We start from the raw sequence: 22,102 nt of genomic DNA, 5'->3' as shown, positions 1-22,102 counted from the left end.
GCTGAATGTTGTGAACACAGTGATAAATTGCAAATAGTAATTTCAATGAAGGTTTACGGCCAAACCACCCTGAACAGGCCCAATCTCGTCTGATCTCGGAAGCTAAGCAGGGTCGAGCCTGGTCAGTACTTTGATTGGAGACCGCCTGGGAATACCAGGTGCTGTAAGCTTTCTCACTTCTCTTTGGGGCGACACGGTGGTTAGCATTGTCGCCTCATAGCAAGAGGGTCGCAGGTTCAAACCTGGCAACCTGGCCCTTCTGTGTGGAGTTTGTCGAGTACTCCGGTTTCCTTCCACAGTCCAAAGACATGCAGGTTAGGTTCATTGTTGACTCTAAATTGCCCCCTAGGTATGAATGTGAGGTGTGTCCAGGGTGTGTTCTACTGCACTTATTGTCATTTACACCAGAAGAACAAGCATATTGACAATTCTTCCTGGAGGTAAGGCACTTTTTCTTTGTCACTTGCTCATTGGAGTGCTGCTCCTAAAACAAAGTGTTTTCTTACCTCCAGATGCCCGTGAGCTCACTTGGGACCCCAAAACAGCCCACAAGAACCTCCTCCTCTCTGAAGGGAACAGAAAGGTGACCTGGGTGGAAGACGAGCAGCAACATTCCCTTCACCTGGACAGGTTCGATCACTACCGACAGGCACTGGGTGAACAGGGTCTAGATAAGCGCTGTTACTGGGAGTTCGAGGTCGAGGAGCCCTTCAGTATTGGGTTGACGTACAGATCGATCGGCAGGAAAGGGGATGCAAATGATTGCAAGCTGGCATGCAACGACAAGTCTTGGTGTCTGATTTGCTCTGATGATGGTTGTTTTGTTGTGCACGGCAACGACAAGGTCAGTGTAGCCTCCCTCTGCTCGCGCTCCAGTCGGGTGGGGGTGTATCTGGATTGGCCGGCTGGCACTCTGTCCTTCTACAGAGTTTCCTCCGACAGTCAGACCCGCCTCTATACCTACAAAACAAAGTTCAATGAGCTCCTCTATCCTGCTGTTGAACTTCACACTCATTCGTCTGCGTTATTTTATCAGTAAACGTAACCGAACTTTCACTGCATTCACACATGCAACCATGTGGCGTAGCATGTGGATGGTTAGGAAATGTCCAATAGAGTTAAGGGACTACTAGAGGTAGTCAGTGAGAGAGCTTTCTGACTGAGTGATCTCGCCCACATGGTGAAGTTTCTTTATGTCTTTCGCCTTGGCCTTCTCTTTTTTCTATGTGCAAAAGACAACGGGCCGACAACAGCAGTAGTGCGAAGCAAAACAGACAGTTGTAGTAGAGGACATCATGTCCAAATTTAAATGAGAACTTTGCCAACATGGCAAGAACCTCACAACTTAGCCAACAACTACTATTTTGTGTAACATAAGGCAATTTACCAGCAAGCAGCGTTGTGCAGATTTACGATGTCCCTGAGAGAACTGCAACTTAAGAAACCACATGCAAATACACAAAACCATAGCCTGTATAGAAGAAGTGGACGTAGTCACCGTGACGTCACCCATTGGTTTGTGGACTGCCGTTTTGAAACCTCGAGTACCGCAGTTTGGCCATCACCATCTTGTTTTTTTGCAACTAGAAGTGACGTGACTTCACTTTGGTCACGTGAACAGTAGCGACCCTCGCGGATGCGGTAGGCATAAATCAGGCTTTATACTGTCTGCGACCGGCTCTAGGTTGGCTTGGAGAGGCTCGGCGTGAAGGTGGCTCGCGGCCGCAGCGTTACAGCGATCCCCGCCCGGACCTCGCCGCACCGTGGACAAAGAGCTCGCTGCGCCCTCCCGGGGAGGGACAGGGCCCCCTGATCCCGGTGCGACTGTCGACCGAGCGGACTGTCCTCAGTGCGCCCCAACTGCGTCGCGGGGCTCGGCCCACGTAAAAGGTGCCAGGTGTCGCACGCGCGAGTCAGAGGGGTGCAAGCAAAACCCCGTGGTGCAATGAAAGTGAGGGCCGGTGCGCGCCGGCTGAGATGGGATCACGGCCTAGTGGGGTCGGGCGCACCACCGGCCTGTTTCGCCTGCAGCGTCGGGGAGGTGGAGCGTGAGGACCCGAAAGATGGTGATGAGAGGTTAACGTTGCGCTGCCGTAAAGTGGTATCGGAGCCGTTTTGCGAGTACACGTATGAGTACGTGAGCACAGCATCACCTCCGATGCCCGATACTGGTATCGGTATTGGTGCATCCCTAGTTTAGACTCTACATCAACAATCAATGATCTTGTATTACCCTTTATGTTTTGAAAAGCAAATAATACAGAAAGAACTCCAGCTGCTCTTTTTCCTTCATCTGTTCTTTCAAAGTTTTCTACAATATCAACTTTCAGTAACGTAGCTCAAATGTATTCACATGATTAATATGTACCATGTATCAAAGCTTTTTATCATACGATGAATATTCAGAGTACAACTGAGTTATTGATGTGTTAATAAAACACGTGACTTTGACTTTTTGTTTCACGTTTCCTACCAAGAGTCAATGTTTCCTTTAAACCTGAGCACAATTGTTCTCTAACTTTATCCACGTAGTTATTCTTTTAAAGTTGTTAATTTTTTAAGGAGTTGTCACATCTGCATACATCTGTAGAGTATAAATAGCTGATTGTCCTGTATAATCTTCTTAAAGGCAGTAATCTTCTTTGAATTAAAAAGCATTAAAATGTGTGTATGAAATAGAAAACAGAAAAACATGATAATGTCTAAAAACATTTTATTTGCGCGTCCTAAAGCTAACAAGATTCTGAGCTCATTTCAAAGATCAATATCAGCTCTAATCATCAGTTATCTGCCGTTAACATTAAATGAAACATATTGGTATCCGTGTCTGTCGAGCTGTATTAGCGTTGAGCATCATGTATTGTGCTTAAACTGTGAGCATTTGTCTGATTGTTATAGGTTTGTGTCGAAAGTTGTTTAAACTTCGGTATGCATGACACGTAGAACACAGCTTTGACGTTGTATTATATTTAACTTGAGTGTCCTTAATTCTGCAGGTTTGTGTTGCTTCTAAAAGTTGTTATAAGTTTTGTAGGGGATTGTGTTAGTACAAAACAAACAACATTTAGTTTTAATTTTTTGTTTTAACCGTTTAACATTTGAAGCATAGCCTATAAATTTATAGATGGTATTAAAAATAGAGTTTAATCATGTTAAGCATCTTGTCAAATAAGAACTGAATCAGATTTCAACAGTTGAGTTTGTATTATATTTAAATTGTGTGCCCTAAATTCTGCAGGTTTGTGTTGTTTGCAAAAGTTATTACACGCTTTGTAGGGGTTTGTGTTAGTACAAAAAAAATTTCATTTCTTTTTAATTTTTTTTTGTTTTACCTGTTTTTAATTGTTTCTATATATTGTTGTATTATATTTAAATTGTTTGCCATTTATTCCGCAGGTTTGTTAAAGTTGTTATAAGCTTTGTAGGGGATAGCGGTAGTGCCAAATAAAAATCATTTCATTTTATTTTTTTGTTTTACCTGTTTTTTAATTTGAAGATTACACTTTATAAATGGTATTAAAATTAGAGTTTAATCATGTTAAGCACCTTGTCAAATACGTTCTAATTTAGATTTCAACAGTTTGTGTTGTTTGCAAAAGTTATTATAAGCTTTGTAGGGGTTTGTGTTAGTACAAAAAAAAAATCATTTCATTATAATCTATTGTTTTACCTGTTTTTAATTGTTAACTGCATCACTTTTTAACATTTGAAGTTTATACTTTTAGATGGCGTTAAAATCAGAGTTTAATCATCACTTTGTCAGTTATGATGACAAAATATTTTGTGGCTGTGAAATCAAGCTAAATACACTCTAGATTTGAGTATTGTTAAAAATGATAAATAAACATGAAAAAATGCCATTTTTTTTAACCAAAACCAATTTGTTTGATATTTTCTTGGAAGCACGCAATTAAAAAAAACATGATTTAAGAAAATGTATATATATTGAGATGTCTGTATGTATTTTATGTTGATATGTTTGTGATTGTTTCTCAGTGTTGTCATAGAACCAATCAATGAAAATGTAAATGTTTTCTGAATGTTGCAGTGAAAGACGTCTCATTAGCCCAAAACTCAATAAACAGGTGATGTAACATTTCACTGACTGCACTTTTTTTTATCCTCTCGACTAAAACACTGAGCTGTAGGCCATCTTTGTTTCCAGCTCACAGCTGTGATCGTCTGAATATATTTAAGGTGAGAGATAAATGATGCCGTTTAACAATCGTGATTTGTTTTAGATCTGCAGAACAAAGAGGTTCAAGAAGCATCATTTTAAAAGCACCATCACCAACGAGCTGCCTTATTTTTACTCACAGGTCTGTTGAGGTCTGATGTGTCTCAGGAATCTGTGTTCAAAAAACAAAACAAAAAAAGTGAATTGAACTTGACAATTTAATAATAATCACATTATTAATTTCTTGCAACTGCACTGTGTTTCAAAATTAGCCAAATAATTGTTAAATGAACATCCAGTTTCAAACGATGCAGTTCAGTTGTGTTGTCACTTTGCATTGTAATTCACTGACTACTAGTCAGTTTTGCAGCGGTTGTAATAAGTATTCAGATCCTTTGAGGATGTAGAGTAAAAACTACAGTATTTACCTCTGAGATGTAGTGGAGTAAAAAGTACTATAGTTACCTCTGAGATGTAGTAGAGTATAAAGTACTATATTTACCTCTGAGATGTAGTGGAGTAAAAAGTACTATAGTTACCTCTGAGATGTAGTGGAGTAAAAAGTACAATAGTTACCTGTGAGATGTAGTAGAGTATAAAGTACTATATTTACCTCTGAGATGTAGTAGAGTAAAAAGTACTATAGTTACCTCTGAGATGTAGTGGAGTAAAAAGTACTATAGTTACCTCTGAGATGTAGTGGAGTAAAAAGTACAATAGTTACCTCTGAGATGTAGTAGAGTATAAAGTACTATATTTACCTCTGAGATGTAGTGGAGTAAAAAGTACAATAGTTACCTGTGAGATGTAGTGGAGTATAAAGTACTATAGTTACCTCTGAGATGTAGTGGAGTAAAAAGTACAATAGTTACCTCTGAGATGTAGTAGAGTATAAAGTACTATATTTACCTCTGAGATGTAGTGGAGTAAAAAGTACAATAGTTACCTGTGAGATGTAGTGGAGTATAAAGTACTATAGTTACCTCTGAGATGTAGTGGAGTAAAAAGTACTATAGTTACCTCTGAGATGTAGTAGAGTATAAAGTACTATATTTACCTCTGAGATGTAGTGGAGTAAAAAGTACTATAGTTACCTCTGAGATGTAGTGGAGTATAAAGTACTATAGTTACCTCTGAGATGTAGTGGAGTAAAAAGTACTATAGTTACCTGTGAGATGTAGTGGAGTATAAAGTACTATAGTTACCTCTGAGATGTAGTGGAGTAAAAAGTACTATAGTTACCTCTGAGATGTAGTGGAGTAAAAAGTACAATAGTTACCTGTGAGATGTAGTGGAGTAAAAAGTACAATAGTTACCTCTGAGATGTAGTGGAGTAAAAAGTACAATAGTTACCTCTGAGATGTAGTGGAGTATAAAGTACAATAGTAACCTCTGAGATGTAGTGGAGTATAAAGTACAATAGTTACCTCTGAGATGTAGTGGAGTAAAAAGTACAATAGTTACCTCTGAGATGTAGTGGAGTATAAAGTACAATAGTTACCTCTGAGATGTAGTGGAGTAAAAAGTACAATAGTTACCTCTGAGATGTAGTGGAGTATAAAGTACAATAGTTACCTCTGAGATGTAGTGGAGTATAAGGTACTATAGTTACCTCTGAGATGTAGTGGAGTATAAAGTACAATAGTTACCTCTGAGATGTAGTGGAGTAAAAAGTATAAAGTAACATGGAAATCCTAAAAGTCATTAGAAGTACCTTGAATTTGTACTTAAGTACTGTACTTAGGCAAATACATCCCATCACTGCATTTCAATATCAATGATCTATATATCAGTCTGAGTAGCCCAGCCCACATCTAAAGTGAAAGTAAAAGTTAGACTGTCGTCCATGTTGTCTGAGCTGCTGCTGCAGCCACACGACCAGAGATCATTTCATCTTCAAAGAAACACAAAAGTGAGTCATCATTTATGATTTCAACCAGATATTTCAGGTTTCCTGGTTTGTGTTGTTTGTGGTTAGTTGTTTTGTTTGGTTCTGGCTGTTTCCTCGTGAGCTGAAATGGATCTGTAAAAAACCTCATGTTTGCTGTACTGTAGAGGCCTTTCCCATTTCTGATTTATACAGCTCGATTCCTCTCCTCGACTCCTCTCCTCAACTCCTCTCCTTGCGTCTTAGTCCCTCGGGAGATGCGAGCGGAGGAGGTGAGGAAAAGACACGAGGAGAGAGGAAGAGAGGAAATATGTTTTTAGAAAGAATGAGACATCGTTTCCTCTGAAGCGTCACGTGGAGCGACGTCCGTTTCTGATGACATCAGATCAGCTGATCACATCTGGATCAGCTGTCAGTGGGCTTTAACAGCTGTTTATGTCTGAACTGATCTAATAATACTAATAAAAACACAGTTATTATCAGTGGTATATAAACAGTTAAGTTAGGGTTTGATGAGCATTATAAAGGTTTAATTTTGAAGATTTTTTTTACCAAGTTGCAGGTGTACGATTTATTATTTTAATAATAAATAACAATTCCCTAAATGTTTATCTAAATGTATTTATTATATGTTAGGAAAGCAATGTTTGAGTTTTATTAAGTCAAGCCTGATATTTCCTTACACGTAACAGAATGATCCCAGTCACTTCCACACAGCGAGGCACACAGATTATTAATCAAACACTGGTAACAGATCGGTACTCGGTATCGTTGCATCCTAAATATCTTATCAAGTATTCTGAAGATATTTCAATATAGTGAGGACCTGCTGCACATTGAAATACACATACATTTAAATTTACTAAAGTACTGTTTTTAAATACAATTTTGAGGTACTTTACTTGCGTATTTCCATTTTAATCTACTTTATACTTCTACTGCACTACATCTCATAGGGAATTTTTGTGTTTCAAACTCTGTACTACATTTATTTGATAACTTTAGTTACCTTTCAGATTCAGATTTGACATAAAAACGCATATGATATTCTTACAAATTGCACTGTTAAAAAATTGCATTGTATTATAATATAATAATAGAGCTATATTATTATAAAATATAAAGATTTTTAAGCACTTGCACTGTGATATTTATATTTATCTTGTTCTTACGTGGTTTTAATGCATTCATTTTAAGTTTCTTTGGACAAAAGTTAAATGAATGTACTGTTAAAAAAAAAATCTTGTCCTTCATTATCTACGCCTGTTGTTGATAATGCACCTTAAATTAGCCAGAATTAACAATAAACAGGTAGAAAATCATTAAATAAGCAAAGTTTTGGGGTTTCCTGTAGTTCTGTTTCAGGTACGACAGTAGAAATGGTTGAGAAGAGGAAGATGAGGAAGCGATCCATCTCTTAGTGCTCCTTGGTGTTGCCTGAGCTGATGAGATAATGTAATAGCCTATTATAAATTAATTTATTAATTTATTTATTTGAGTAGTAGTAGTAAATAATAATGAATGTGCTGCTAAAGACATGTAAATCCAGAGGACAGATGGTCATGTTGTAATGGGTTATGCATGAATAATTGTGATGTGTTTTGTGTTTTTTATCTGATGGGTCTTACTTGTCTGTCTGTTTATGGTAACAGTATGTCTATTGGATGTGTACTTTTTCTCAAACTGAGCTGCCTATGGATGCAAAATGAATTTCAGTGCAAACTGACAATAAAGTTGTATCGTATCGTATAAAGAAAACTTTAAGAAAGCCAACATAACTGGGCAAAGATCAATATATCATATGACTGTGCAGTGTGGTGGGGGTGGTGGCTGTCAGTCAAATCAAATTAAGGCAAGATTAAAAAAGAATAAGATAAAATAAAGTAAAATAAATATAAATAGATAGATGGATAGAAGTAAAAATAATGATGGATAAATAGATGATGTGGTTGTGTGTGGTGTGTGGACTGTAACTGGAGTTAAATGTAATCATGGGTTGGTATTGGTGGTGGTGGAGGGGTTTGATAGTTATGGTGGTTTGTTTTGGAGGATTATGGAGAGTTATTATGGGTGTTCTGGTGGCCCGTTGTCCTTCATGTATTAACTGTGTCATGGCAGGTTATGGATGGCTCTCTGTATAGATCTCTGGGTGAGGACGGTGTTTCTTTCTTGGATGGTTTTGAGTCCGGACATGCTGTGGATGTAGTGTGTGCTGATGTATTGCGGGAGTCTGTATGCCAGTTTTATTAAAACTTGATTAGTGTCAATCTGCAGCCTGCAAGACGGCTTCAAGTCACGCCCCTTCTTTAAGTTACACCTCCTTCTTTCTTAAAGGTGTATGACCCTGTTTGGACTATTAATTTAGGGCTGTCAGTCGATGGAAACAAATTTAATTGTGATTAATCGTATGATTGTTCATAGTTCATCACAAATTAATTGCACATTTGTCTGTTCAAAATTAACCTTAAAGGGAGATTTGTCAAGTATTTAATACTCTTATCAACATATAGGAGTGGGTAAATATGCTGCTTTATGCAAATGTATGCATATACTTATTATTGGAAATCAATTAACAACACAAAACAATGACAGATATTGTCCAGAAACCCTCACAGGTACTGCATTTAGCATAAAACAATATGCTCAAATCATAACATGGCATTTTGGGTTTCCTGTAGTTGTGTTTCAGGAACGACAGCAGAAATGGCTGAGAAGAGGAAGATGAGGAAGCGATCCATCTCTTTGAGCTCCTCAGTGTTGCCTGAACAGCAAATCAGCTCCAGCAGTGAGCTGATGAGGTAATGTACTAACCTATCATAAATATATTTATTTTATTTATTTATTTATTTATTTATTTGAGTAGTGTCTCTTGTCTTATTAGTCCACAGATGAGTGAAGCTGAGTCCTCGGGTCCCAGCTGTGTCTCCATGAAGAGTGATAGATCCATGTACGAGCCGCTCAGCTTTGGTGTTGAAAAGACACAAAGGTAATTTAATTAAATGTATTCTTTAAAGAAAATATCTCGCCTGCATTTTAAGGTTAAATTAAATTCATTCTGTTAAGCACTTAGAGGGTCATAAATTACAACAACACAAACAAAAATTATAAACACACATAAGCTGTAGTCACCCAGGAATGATCTACTACCCTCGATCCATCCTGCCTCAACCACTACTGGCCAATCTCCAACCTTCCCTTCCTCTCAAAAACCCTCCAACCCCTCCAGTCCAGTTTTCGCTCACTCCATAGCACAGAAACAGCACTTCTGAAAGTATTCAACAACCTCCTCACAGCCTTCGACACCGTCAACCAAAACATTCTGCTCACTACACTCAGCCGGCCCCAGTCTTGCAAAACAATTGCATGTTTTTGCCCCAAACTGCATGTGATTATCTTAAAGTGGACATGTCTGTAAAGGGGAGACTCGTGGGTACCCATAGAACCCATTTACATTCACATATCTGGAGGTCAAGGGACTCCTTTTTGTCAAAATTTTAGCTAAATTTGGAGCGTTAGTTAACCTCCTTCACGGTAAGCTAGTATGACATGGTTGGTACCGATGGATTCATCAGGTTTTTAGTTTCATATGATACCAGTATCTTCACTCTAGCTTTAAAACCGAGCCTGCTACAACCTAAAAATCACAAGTTACGTTAATGTGTTAAAAAAATTAGTGGCGTTGGATATACAGTATATATCTCAATCTCTTCTCTTTTTAGTCCACAGATGAGTGAAGCTGAGTCCTCGGGTCCCATCTGTGTCTCCATGAAGAGTGACAGATCCATGTACGAGCCGCTCAGCTTTGATCTTGAAAAGACACAAAGGTAATTTAATTAAATGTATTCTGTAAAGAAAATATCTTGCTTGCATTTTAAGGTTAAATTAAAATGCATTCTGTTAAGCACTTAGAGGGTCATAAATTACAACAACACAAAAAAAATGTATAAACACACATAAGCTGTAGTCACCCAGGAATGATCTACTACCCTCGATCCATCCTGCCTCAACCACTACCGGCCAATCTCCAATCTTCCCTTCCTCTCAAAAACCCTATAACGCCTCGTTGCCTCACAACTCCGAACCCACCAGCACTCCATTAACCTATTGAAACCACAAGGTGTTCCCCAAGGTTCCGTACTCGACCCACTCCTCTTCATCCTCCCTCTTGGTCAGATTATCCGCCATTTCAACCTAGACTTCCACTGCTATACCGATGACACCCAGATATACCTCAACGCCAAAAAAAAACCCACAACCCACCCCTCTTCCACATTGACTCCTGTCTGTCTGCAATAAAAGCCTGGACGCAACTACATTTTCTCAACCAACCAGTGACAAAACTGAACAACTCCTCATCGGCTCAAGACCACCCTCAGCAAAGTGAAAGACCCCATACTCACCATTGATGACAGCACTTTTTCGACTTCCTCCCAGTCACGCAGCCTTGGTATCATCCTCAACCCCATACTGTATTTGCCAAATTGTCAAATCCTGCTTTTATCTTCACAATATTACTAAGATCCGGCCCTCTCTTGCACGCCCTGCTGCTTCCTGTCTCCCACCAGATCAACTAAAAATAGTAGAATTATCTACTACCCTGTATAAATGAACACAAGCTCTAGTCGTCCAGGAACTGTGGCCTCAAAACCGACAACTGACAACTGATCTGGCAGGACTAATGTAGTCATTTGTTGATCACCCTACAGCCAGCCGATTGGGGAGCCATCCAGCTGTTCAGTGTGTATGGAAGATGTGAGGGATCCAGTCGGTTTAGGCTGTGGACACAGGTCATGCAAACTGTGCGTCAGCTCAGACGACCGCTGCAACAAGTGTGGAAAGAAACCCAGAGAAGATCCAGAACACCAGAGGGATACGGAGGACGACACTGGTAAGTTTAAATACTTGTACATGTACTACTATTACTGCTACTACAGCTAATGCTAGTAAGACATTAATGTGGCCTCATCAGTATTTGAATTTGGAATTTGCAAGCATGCATTTGATTGTTTCAGGGGGCAGCCATCTTTTGAAAGCAACGAAGAATCTTAAAAAAAAAATGCGGAAGAAATTTACCTCAACGTCTGAAGGTGATGATGACCAAGAGAACTCCCTGAACAGCATCTACACAACACTCTTCATCACCATTGGAGAGAGTGAAGTGCCACATGAAGAACAATTGTTCAGACAAATCAAACAACAACAATTTTCTGAACATTCAGTCGACCTCAGTGACATCTTCAAACCTTCGCCCGGCCAAGAGAAACCCCCCAGAGTAGTCCTGACGAAGGGCGTTGCAGGAATTGGAAAATCATTTTCTGTGCAGAAATTCATTCTTGATTGGGCTGAGGACAAAGCAAACAAGGACATTGCTTTTGTTTTCATTCTTCCATTCAAAGAGCTGAATTTGTGTACAGATAACAAAAGCTTGCACAAGCTCCTGATTGAATTTCACCCTGCACTTCGAAGTTTGAAAGATTCAGAAGATTTCCTCAAAGCCAAGGTTATTGTGATCCTGGACGGTCTGGATGAAAGCAGACTTCAACTGGACTTCGAGAACAAGCCGGTAAAATCTGTCAGTGAAGTAACATCTCTGGGTAATCTCATAGCAAACCTCATCCAGGGTAACCTTCTTCCTGATGCTAACCTGTGGATAACATCCCGTCCAGCAGCAGCCAATCAGATCCCTGCGAAGTTTGTCAACACGGTGACGGAGATAAGAGGGTTCAGTGACCCACAAAAAGAAGAATACTTCAGGAGGAGGTTCAGTCAGGACTCGAGTCTTGCTGACAGGATCATTTCGCACATTCGCTCCTCACAGAGTCTTGACATCATGTGCCATATCCCGATCTTCTGCTGGATAGCTGCCGTCTTATTTAAGGAGATCTTTGGGGGAGATGAGAAAGCTGAAACTCCTCAAACTCTAACAGAGATGATGGCGCATTTCCTTTTTGCCCAGACAAAACGCAGAAGCAGAAAATTCGACGAGAAGACTGAGGAAAACCAAAAGAGACTTCTGAAGAAACACAAGGAATTTCTTGTGAAACTCGGTAAGCTTGCATTTGTTCAGCTGCAGAAGAACAACCTCATCTTCTACGATGAAGACCTGGAAGACTGTGGCATTGACAAACAAGAGGCAGCCATCTACTCTGGATTTTGCACCACAGTTCTTAGGGAAGAAGAAGTCTTTTCCCAGAAAAAGGTCTTCTTCTTTGTGCACCTGACCATACAGGAGTTCTTTGCAGCTCTTTTTGTCTATAACTGTTTCACAAACAAGAATACAAAAGAGCTCGGCAACTTCCTCGATCTGAAGGACGAAGAACATACTTTACTCGATCTTCTCAAGATGACAGTTGACAAAGTGTTGGAGAAGAAGAACGGTCACCTAGACTTCTTCTTGCGATTCCTCCTTGGCCTCATGGTAGAACCCAACCGCAGAGTCCTTGAGGGTCTGCTGACATCGCCGGACCCAAGCCAAGATACCGACAAGAAAATCTTGACTCACCTCAAAGCCATCCAAAGAAAGGCCCTCTCTCCGGACAGTTGCATCAACCTCCTCCAGAATATGGTCGAGATGAGAGATCACAAAGTCATAGATGAGATTCAAGAATATCTGGCAAAGTCAGATCGTTCAAGAGCAGAGCTGACTCCCCTGCACTGCTATGCGCTGGCCTACATGCTGCAGGTATCAAAGAATGAACTGGATGTGTTGGACTTGAAGAGTTACAACACATCAGAGGAAGGCAGAAGGAGGCTGATACCAGCTGTGAGGAGCAGCAGAAAGGCCATGTAAGTTTGCCTTCCCTATAACATGTCACATAATGTGGTAGCAGTTGTTCTTTCACTCTCGAGTGATGCAGTTGCGCCTTTTTGTTTATCACATTATAACCCAATCATCCACCCCTAGACTGGCAGACTGCAAAGTGACCGAAGAGTGGGTTCAACATCTGGCCTTTGGTCTCAAGTTCCCCATCTTACCTCTGAGAGATCTGGATCTGAGCAACAATGACCTGAAAGATTCAGGAGTGGAGCTGCTCTGTGATGGGCTGTCAAGTCAATGCTGCAGACTCGAAACGCTGAGGTAGTTATTTGACGTTTACATTCAGATTCTACTTCTGTACTACCACCATCAAACTCTCATGTAATGCAAACCTCATTTTCTCATTCACTCCTGTAATATTGAAGCTGCCACAACAGCACCCCCATATATGCATTCATCCCTGCTGAAGGGTTGCTCGTCATCTACCTTCTTTACATTCATTCAGGGATGCAAGAAACTCGCTACTGATGCAGGTGCTCTATATAAATGCATCTCGAACGTGCATGCTAATAAACAAAACACTGTTTTCTCAGGTTGTCAGGTTGTCAGGTCACAGAGGACGGCTGTGCTTCTCTGGCCTCGGCTCTCCAGTCCAACCCGTCCCATCTGATAGAGCTGGACCTGAGCTACAATCATCCAGGAGACGCAGGAAAGAAGATGCTCTCTGAAGTGTGGAACGATCAACAAAAAAAGCGCAACAAGCTCAAGTAAGTATAATGCTACAGTACTAGATTTTTGACTTTTTAACTGAACTGAGAGGGAAGTACCGCTAGAGTATCTCACAAATCCACTATGGTGAGATGGAGTGTACTGCCAATTGTAAAACTGCTCAAGGATACTCTATGATCGGACCGAATTCTGGTAACATGCAGTAATGTACAGTAGCACTAAAGGTTGGATAGATTCATAATGGACACATCTGATACTCTGATAGCAAAGGTTCTGAAAGCAACACAGTGTTAGTCAAATGGTTGTTCTTTGTCTGATCTGTTCTATCCTCATTTTTCTTCACAGTTTTGACCATGGCGGAAGTAACCGGATGATACCGGGATTCAAGAAATGTAAGTATCATGGAGCTCCTGGACATTAGCTGAATGTTGTGACCACAGTGATAAATTGCAAATAGTAATTTAAATGAAGGTTTACGGCCAAACCACCCTGAACAGGCCCAATCTCGTCTGATCTCGGAAGCTAAGCAGGGTCGAGCCTGGTCAGTACTTTGATTGGAGACCGCCTGGGAATACCAGGTGCTGTAAGCTTTCTCACTTCTCTTTGGGGCGACACGGTGGTTAGCATTGTCGCCTCATAGCAAGAGGGTCGCAGGTTCAAACCTGGCAACCTGGCCCTTCTGTGTGGAGTTTGTCGAGTACTCCGGTTTCCTTCCACAGTCCAAAGACATGCAGGTTAGGTTCATTGTTGACTCTAAATTGCCCCGTAGATATGAATGTGAGGTGTGTCCAGGGTGTGTTCTACTGCACTTATTGTCATTTACACCAGAAGAACAAGCATATTGACAATTCTTCCTGGAGGTAAGGCACTTTTTCTTTGTCACTTGCTCATTGGAGTGCTGCTCCTAAAACAAAGTGTTTTCTTACCTCCAGATGCCCGTGAGCTCACTTGGGACCCCAAAACAGCCCACAAGAACCTCCTCCTCTCTGAAGGGAACAGAAAGGTGACCTGGGTGGAAGACGAGCAGCAACATTCCCTTCACCTGGACAGGTTCGATCACTGCCTACAGGTGCTGGGTGAACAGGGTCTAGATAAGCGCTGTTACTGGGAGTTCGAGGTCGAGGAGCCCTTCAGTATTGGGTTGACGTACAGATCGATCGGCAGGAAAGGGGATGCAAATGATTGCAAGCTGGGATGCAACGACAAGTCTTGGTGTCTGATTTGCTCTGATGATGGTTGTTTTGTTGTGCACGGCAACAACAAGGTCAGTGTAGCCTCCCTCTGCTCGCGCTCCAGTCGGGTGGGGGTGTATCTGGATTGGCCGGCTGGCACTCTGTCCTTCTACAGAGTTTCCTCCGACAGTCAGACCCGCCTTTATACCTACAAAACAAAGTTCAATGAGCTCCTCTATCCTGCTGTTGAACTTCACACTCATTCCTCTGCGTTATTTTATCAGTAAACGTAACCGAACTTTCACTGCATGCACACATGCAACCATGTGGCGCAGCATGTAGATGGTTAGGAGATGTCCAATAGAGGCTTCGCCTTTTCTTTTTTCCGTGTGCAAAAGATGACGGGCCGACAACAGCAGTAGTGCGTAGCAAACAGACAGTTGTAGTAGAGGATATCATCAAATTTAAATGAGAACTTTGCTAACATGGCAAGAGCCACACAGCTTAGCTAACAACTACTATTATGTGTAACATAAGGCAATCTACCCGCAAGCAGCGTTGTGCAGATTTACGGTGACCCTGAGAGAACTGCAACTTAAGAAACCACATGCAAATACACAACCATAGCCTGTATAAAAGAAGTGGACGTAGTCTCCGTGATGTCATCCATTGGTTTGTGGACTGCCGTTTTGAAACCTCGAGTATCACAGTTTGGCCATCACTGACTTGTTTTTTTGCAACTAGAAGTGACGTGACTTCAATTTGGTCACGCGAACAGTAGCGACCCTCGGGGATGCGGCAGGCATAAATCAGGCTTTATACTGTCTGCGACCGGCTCTAGGTTGGCTTGGAGAGGCTCGGGGCGAAGGTGGCTCGCGGCCGCAGCTTTACAGCGCTCCCCACCCGGACCTCGCTGCACCGTGGACAAAGAGCTCGCTGCGCCCTCCCGGGGAGGGACAGGGCCCCCTGCTCCCGGTGCGACTGTCGACCGAGCGGACTGTCCTCAGTGCGCCCCAACTGCGTCGCGGGGCTCGGCCCACGTAAAAGGTGCCAGGTGTCGCACGCGCGAGTCAGAGGGGTGCAAGCAAAACCCCGTGGTGCAATGAAAGTGAGGGCCGGTGCGCGCCGGCTGAGATGGGATCACGGCCTAGTGGGGTCGGGCGCACCACCGGCCTGTTTCGCCTGCAGCGTCGGGGAGGTGGAGCGTGAGGACCTGAAAGATGGTGACGAGAGGTTAACGTTGCGCTGCCGTAAAGTGGTATCGGAGCCGTTTTGCGAGTACACGTATGAGTACATGAGCACAGCATCACCTCCGATGCCCGATACTGGTATCGGTATTGGTGCATCCCTAGTTTAGACTCTACATCAACAATCAATGATCTTGTATTACCCTTTATGTTTTGAAAAGCAAATAATACAGAAAGAACTCCAGCTGCTCTTTTTCCTTCATCTGTTCTTTCAAAGTTTTCTACAATATCAACTTTCAGTAACATAGCTCAAATGTATTCACATGATTAATATGTACCATGTATCAAAGCTTTTTATCATACGATGAATATTCAGAGTACAACTGAGTTATTGATGTGTTAATAAAACACGTGACTTTGACTTTTTGTTTCACGTTTCCTACCAAGAGTCAATGTTTCTTTTAAACCTGAGCACAATTGTTCTCTAACTTCATCCACGTAGTTATTCTTTTAAAATTGTACATTTTTTTAAGGAGTTGTCACATCTGCATACATCTGTACAGTATAAATAGCTGATTGTCCTGTATAATCTTCTTAAAGGCAGTAATCTTCTTTGAATTAAAAAGCATTAAAATGTGTGTATGAAATAGAAAACAGAAAAACATGATAATGTCTAAAACCATTTTATTTGCGCGTCCTAAAGCTAACAAGATTCTGAGCTCATTTCAAAGATCAGTATCAGCTCTAATCATCAGTTATCTGCCGTTAACATTAAATGAAACATATTGGTATCAGTATCTGTCAAGCTGTATTAGCGTTGACTTTGTTTAGCAGCATCATGTATTGTGCTTAAACTGTGAGCATTTGTCTGATTGTTATAGGTTTGTGTCGAAAGTTGTTTAAACTTCGGTATGCATGACACGTAGAACACAGCTTTGACGTTGTATTACATTTAACTTGAGTGTCCTTAATTCTGCAGGTTTGTGTTGCTTCTAAAAGTTGTTATAAGTTTTGTAGGGGATTGTGTTTGTACAAATCAAACAACATTTAGTTTTAATTTTTTTGTTTTAACGCTTTAACATTTGAAGCATAGCCTATAAGTTTATAGATGGTATTAAAAATAGAGTTTAATCATGTTAAGCACCTTGTCAAATAAGTACTGAATCAGGTTTCAACAGTTGAGTTTGTATTATATCTAATTCGTTTGCCCTAAATTCTGCTGATTTGTGTTGTTTGCAAAAATTGTTATAGGCTTTGTTGGGGGTTTGTGTTAGTGCCAAAAAATTTCATTTCTTTTGAATTTTTTTTTGTTTTACCTGTTTTTAATTGTTTCTATATATTGTTGTATTATATTTAAATTGTTTGCCATTTATTCTTCAGGTTTGTGTTGTTTGCAAAAGTTGTTATAAGCATTTACGGGATAGTTAGTACAAAAAAAGAAAATCATTTCAGGTTTGTATTGTTTGTAAAAATTGTTATAGGCTTTGTTGGGGGTTTATGTTAGGGCAAAAAAATTTTCATTTCTTTTTCATTTTTTTTGTTTTACCTGTTTTAAATTGTTTCTATATATTGTTGTATTAATTTTTAATTGTTTGCCATTTATTCCGCAGGTTTGTTAAAGTTGTTATAAGGGGTTTGTGTTAGTACAAAAACATTTTCATTTCATTTAATTGTTTTGTTTTACCTGTAAGTTTATGCTTTATAGATGGTATTAAAATTAGAGTTTAATCATGTTAAGCACCCTGTCAAATAAGTTCTAAATCAGATTTCAACAGTTGAGTTTGTATTATATTTAAATTGTGTTGTTTGCAAAAGTTGTTATAAGCTTTGTAGGGGTTTGTGTTAGTACAAAAAAAAACATTTCATTATAATCTATTGTTTTACCTGTTTTTAATTGTAACTGCATCACTTTTTAACATTTGAAGTTTATACTTTATAGATGGCATCAAAATCAGAGTTTAATCATCACTTTGTCAGTTATGATGACTAAATATTTTGTGGCTGTGAAATCAAGCTAAATACACTCTAGATTTGAGTATTGTTAAAAATGATAAATAAACATGAAAAAAATGCCATTTTTTTAACCAAAACCAATTTGTTTGATATTTTCATGGAAGCGCACAATTAAAAAAAACAGAATTTAAGAAAATGTATATATATTGAGATGTCTGTATGTATTTTATGTTGATATGTTTGTGATTGTTTCTCAGTGTTGTCATAGAACCCATCAATGAAAATGTAAAGTTTTCTGAATGTTGCAGTGAAAGACGTCTCATTAGCCCAAAACTCAATAAACAGATGATGTAACATTTCACTGACTGCACTTTTTTTTATCCTCTTTCAACACTCAACTAAAACACTGAGCTGTAGGCTATCTTTGTTTCCAGCTCTCAGCTGTGATTGTCTGAATATATTTAAGGTGAGAGATAAATGATGCCGTTTAACAATCGTGATTTGTTTTAGATCTGCAGAACAAAAAGGTTCAAGAAGCATCATTTTAAAAGCACCATCACCATGGTGATCGTATAGAATGAGCTGCCTTATTTTTTACTCACAGGTCTGTTGAGGTCTGATGTGTCTCAGGAATCTGTGTTCAAAAAACAAAACAAAAAAAGTGAATTGAACTTGACAATTTAATAATAATCACATTATTAATTTCTTGCAACTGCACTGTTTCAAAATTAGCCAAATAATTGTTAAATGAACATCCAGTTTCAAACGATGCAGTTCAGTTGTGTTGTCACTTTGCATTGTAATTCACTGACTACTAGTCAGTTTTGCAGCGGTTGTAATAAGTATTCAGATCCTTTGAGGGTGTAGAGGAGTAAAAACTACAGTATTTACCTCTGAGATGTAATAGAGTAAAAAGTACTATAGTTACCTCTGAGATGTAGTAGAGTATAAAGTACAATAGTTACTTCTGAGATGTAGTGGAGTGTAAAGTACAATAGTTACCTCTGAGATGTAGTGGAGTATAAAGTACTATATTTACCTCTGAGATGTAGTGGAGTATAAAGTACTATATTTACCTCTGAGATGTAGTGGAGTAAAAAGTACAATAGTTACTTCTGAGATGTAGTGGAGTATAAAGTACTATAGTTACTTCTGAGATGTAGTAGAGTATAAAGTACTATAGTTACCTCTGAGATGTAGTAGAGTATAAAGTACTATAGATACCTCTGAGATGTAGTAGAGTATAAAGTACTATAGTTACCTCTGAGATGTAGTGGAGTATAAAGTACTATAGTTACTTCTGAGATGTAGTAGAGTATAAAGTACTATAGTTACTTCTGAGATGTAGTAGAGTATAAAGTACTATAATAACCTCTGAGATGTAGTGGAGTATAAAGTACTATAGTTACTTCTGAGATGTAGTAGAGTATAAAGTACTATAATAACCTCTGAGATGTAGTGGAGTATAAAGTACTATAATAACCTCTGAGATGTAGTGGAGTATAAAGTACTATAATAACCTCTGAGATGTAGTGGAGTATAAAGTACTATAGTTACTTCTGAGATGTAGTAGAGTATAAAGTACTATAATAACCTCTGAGATGTAGTGGAGTATAAAGTACTATAGTTACCTCTGAGATGTAGTAGAGTATAAAGTACTATAGTTACTTCTGAGATGTAGTAGAGTATAAAGTACTATAGTTACTTCTGAGATGTAGTAGAGTATAAAGTACTATAGTTACCTCTGAGATGTAGTAGAGTATAAAGTACTATAGTTACCTCTGAGATGTAGTAGAGTATAAAGTACTATAGTTACCTCTGAGATGTAGTAGAGTATAAAGTACTATAGTTACCTCTGAGATGTAGTGGAGTATAAAGTACTATAGTTACTTCTGAGATGTAGTAGAGTATAAAGTACTATAGTTACTTCTGAGATGTAGTAGAGTATAAAGTACTATAATAACCTCTGAGATGTAGTGGAGTATAAAGTACTATAGTTACCTCTGAGATGTAGTAGAGTATAAAGTACTATAGTTACTTCTGAGATGTAGTAGAGTATAAAGTACTATAGTTACTTCTGAGATGTAGTAGAGTATAAAGTACTATAGTTACCTCTGAGATGTAGTAGAGTATAAAGTACTATAGTTACCTCTGAGATGTAGTAGAGTATAAAGTACTATAGTTACCTCTGAGATGTAGTAGAGTATAAAGTACTATAGTTACCTCTGAGATGTAGTAGAGTATAAAGTACTATAGTTACCTCTGAGATGTAGTAGAGTATAAAGTACTATAGTTACCTCTGAGATGTAGTAGAGTATAAAGTACTATAATAACCTCTGAGATGTAGTAGAGTATAAAGTACTATAGTTACCTCTGAGATGTAGTAGAGTATAAAGTACTATAATAACCTCTGAGATGTAGTAGAGTATAAAGTACTATAGTTACCTCTGAGATGTAGTAGAGTATAAAGTACTATAGTTACCTCTGAGATGTAGTAGAGTATAAAGTACTATAGTTACCTCTGAGATGTAGTGGAGTATAAAGTACTATAGTTACCTCTGAGATGTAGTGGAGTATAAAGTACTATAGTTACCTCTGAGATGTAGTGGAGTAAAAAGTACAATAGTTACCTCTGAGATGTAGTGGAGTAAAAAGTACAATAGTTACCTCTGAGATGTAGTAGAGTATAAAGTACTATAGTTACCTCTGAGATGTAATAGAGTATAAAGTACTATAGTTACCTCTGAGATGTAGTGGAGTATAAAGTACTATAGTTACCTCTGAGATGTAGTGGAGTATAAAGTACTATAGTTACCTCTGAGATGTAGTAGAGTATAAAGTACTATAGTTACTTCTGAGATGTAGTAGAGTATAAAGTACTATAGTTACTTCTGAGATGTAGTAGAGTATAAAGTACTATAGTTACTTCTGAGATGTAGTAGAGTATAAAGTACTATAGTTACTTCTGAGATGTAGTAGAGTATAAAGTACTATAGTTACTTCTGAGATGTAGTAGAGTATAAAGTACTATAGTTACCTCTGAGATGTAGTAGAGTATAAAGTACTATAGTTACCTCTGAGATGTAGTAGAGTATAAAGTACTATAGTTACCTCTGAGATGTAGTAGAGTATAAAGTACTATAGTTACCTCTGAGATGTAGTAGAGTATAAAGTACTATAGTTACTTCTGAGATGTAGTAGAGTATAAAGTACTATAGTTACTTCTGAGATGTAGTAGAGTATAAAGTACTATAGTTACTTCTGAGATGTAGTAGAGTATAAAGTACTATAGTTACCTCTGAGATGTAATAGAGTATAAAGTACTATAGTTACTTCTGAGATGTAGTAGAGTATAAAGTACTATAGTTACCTCTGAGATGTAATAGAGTATAAAGTACTATAGTTACTTCTGAGATGTAGTAGAGTATAAAGTACTATAGTTACCTCTGAGATGTAATAGAGTATAAAGTACTATAGTTACTTCTGAGATGTAGTAGAGTATAAAGTACTATAGTTACTTCTGAGATGTAGTAGAGTATAAAGTACTATAGTTACCTCTGAGATGTAATAGAGTATAAAGTACTATAGTTACCTCTGAGATGTAGTAGAGTATAAAGTACTATAGTTACCTCTGAGATGTAGTAGAGTATAAAGTACAATATTTACCTCTGAGATGTAGTAGAGTATAAAGTACTATAGTTACCTCTGAGATGTAGTAGAGTATAAAGTACTATAGTTACCTCTGAGATGTAATAGAGTATAAAGTACTATAGTTACCTCTGAGATGTAGTAGAGTATAAAGTACTATAGTTACCTCTGAGATGTAATAGAGTATAAAGTACTATAGTTACCTCTGAGATGTAGTAGAGTATAAAGTACTATAGTTACCTCTGAGATGTAGTAGAGTATAAAGTACTATAGTTACCTCTGAGATGTAATAGAGTATAAAGTACTATAGTTACCTCTGAGATGTAGTAGAGTATAAAGTACTATAGTTACCTCTGAGATGTAGTAGAGTATAAAGTACAATATTTACCTCTGAGATGTAGTAGAGTATAAAGTACTATAGTTACCTCTGAGATGTAATAGAGTATAAAGTACTATAGTTACCTCTGAGATGTAATAGAGTATAAAGTACTATAGTTACCTCTGAGATGTAGTAGAGTATAAAGTACAATATTTACCTCTGAGATGTAGTAGAGTATAAAGTACAATATTTACCTCTGAGATGTAGTAGAG

The 22,102-nt window shown here is 38.7% G+C and overlaps 1 protein-coding gene and 2 pseudogenes across 6 annotated transcripts in view; all 3 read left to right on the top strand.

Moving 5' to 3' along the window:
- LOC119481818 (protein NLRC3-like) overlaps positions 1-22,102 on the top strand; it is a 47,129-nt gene that overhangs the window by 9,064 nt on the left and 15,963 nt on the right. The window contains exons 2-10 of one of the 6 annotated variants that reach the window (XM_037759068.1): positions 8,744-8,863; positions 8,929-9,051; positions 9,785-9,889; positions 10,772-10,953; positions 11,078-12,851; positions 12,970-13,143; positions 13,416-13,589; positions 13,897-13,943; positions 14,484-15,808. The exons of 2 other annotated variants lie outside the window; for them this stretch is intronic. In XM_037759068.1, coding sequence (XP_037614996.1) covers positions 8,744-8,863; positions 8,929-9,051; positions 9,785-9,889; positions 10,772-10,953; positions 11,078-12,851; positions 12,970-13,143; positions 13,416-13,589; positions 13,897-13,943; positions 14,484-15,010 — 3,226 coding nt within the window. In that variant the 3' untranslated portion in view covers positions 15,011-15,808. Of the gene's footprint in view, positions 1-512; positions 1,942-8,743; positions 8,864-8,928; positions 9,052-9,784; positions 9,890-10,771; positions 10,954-11,077; positions 12,852-12,969; positions 13,144-13,415; positions 13,590-13,896; positions 13,944-14,483; positions 15,809-22,102 lie in introns of those variants that run through there. 3 more of the 6 variants (XM_037759067.1, XM_037759063.1, XM_037759066.1) reach the window with 3 other exon arrangements.
- LOC119482291 lies at positions 52-170 on the top strand (annotated as a pseudogene).
- On the top strand, positions 14,023-14,141 carry LOC119482280 (annotated as a pseudogene).

This window comes from Sebastes umbrosus, chromosome 22 (genome assembly GCF_015220745.1).
Source record: "Sebastes umbrosus isolate fSebUmb1 chromosome 22, fSebUmb1.pri, whole genome shotgun sequence".
In the NCBI taxonomy this organism is placed as follows: Eukaryota; Metazoa; Chordata; class Actinopteri; order Perciformes; family Sebastidae; genus Sebastes; species Sebastes umbrosus.
The sequence above is the reverse complement of the archived record's forward strand: the minus strand, read 5'-3'. Positions and strand labels throughout refer to the sequence as shown.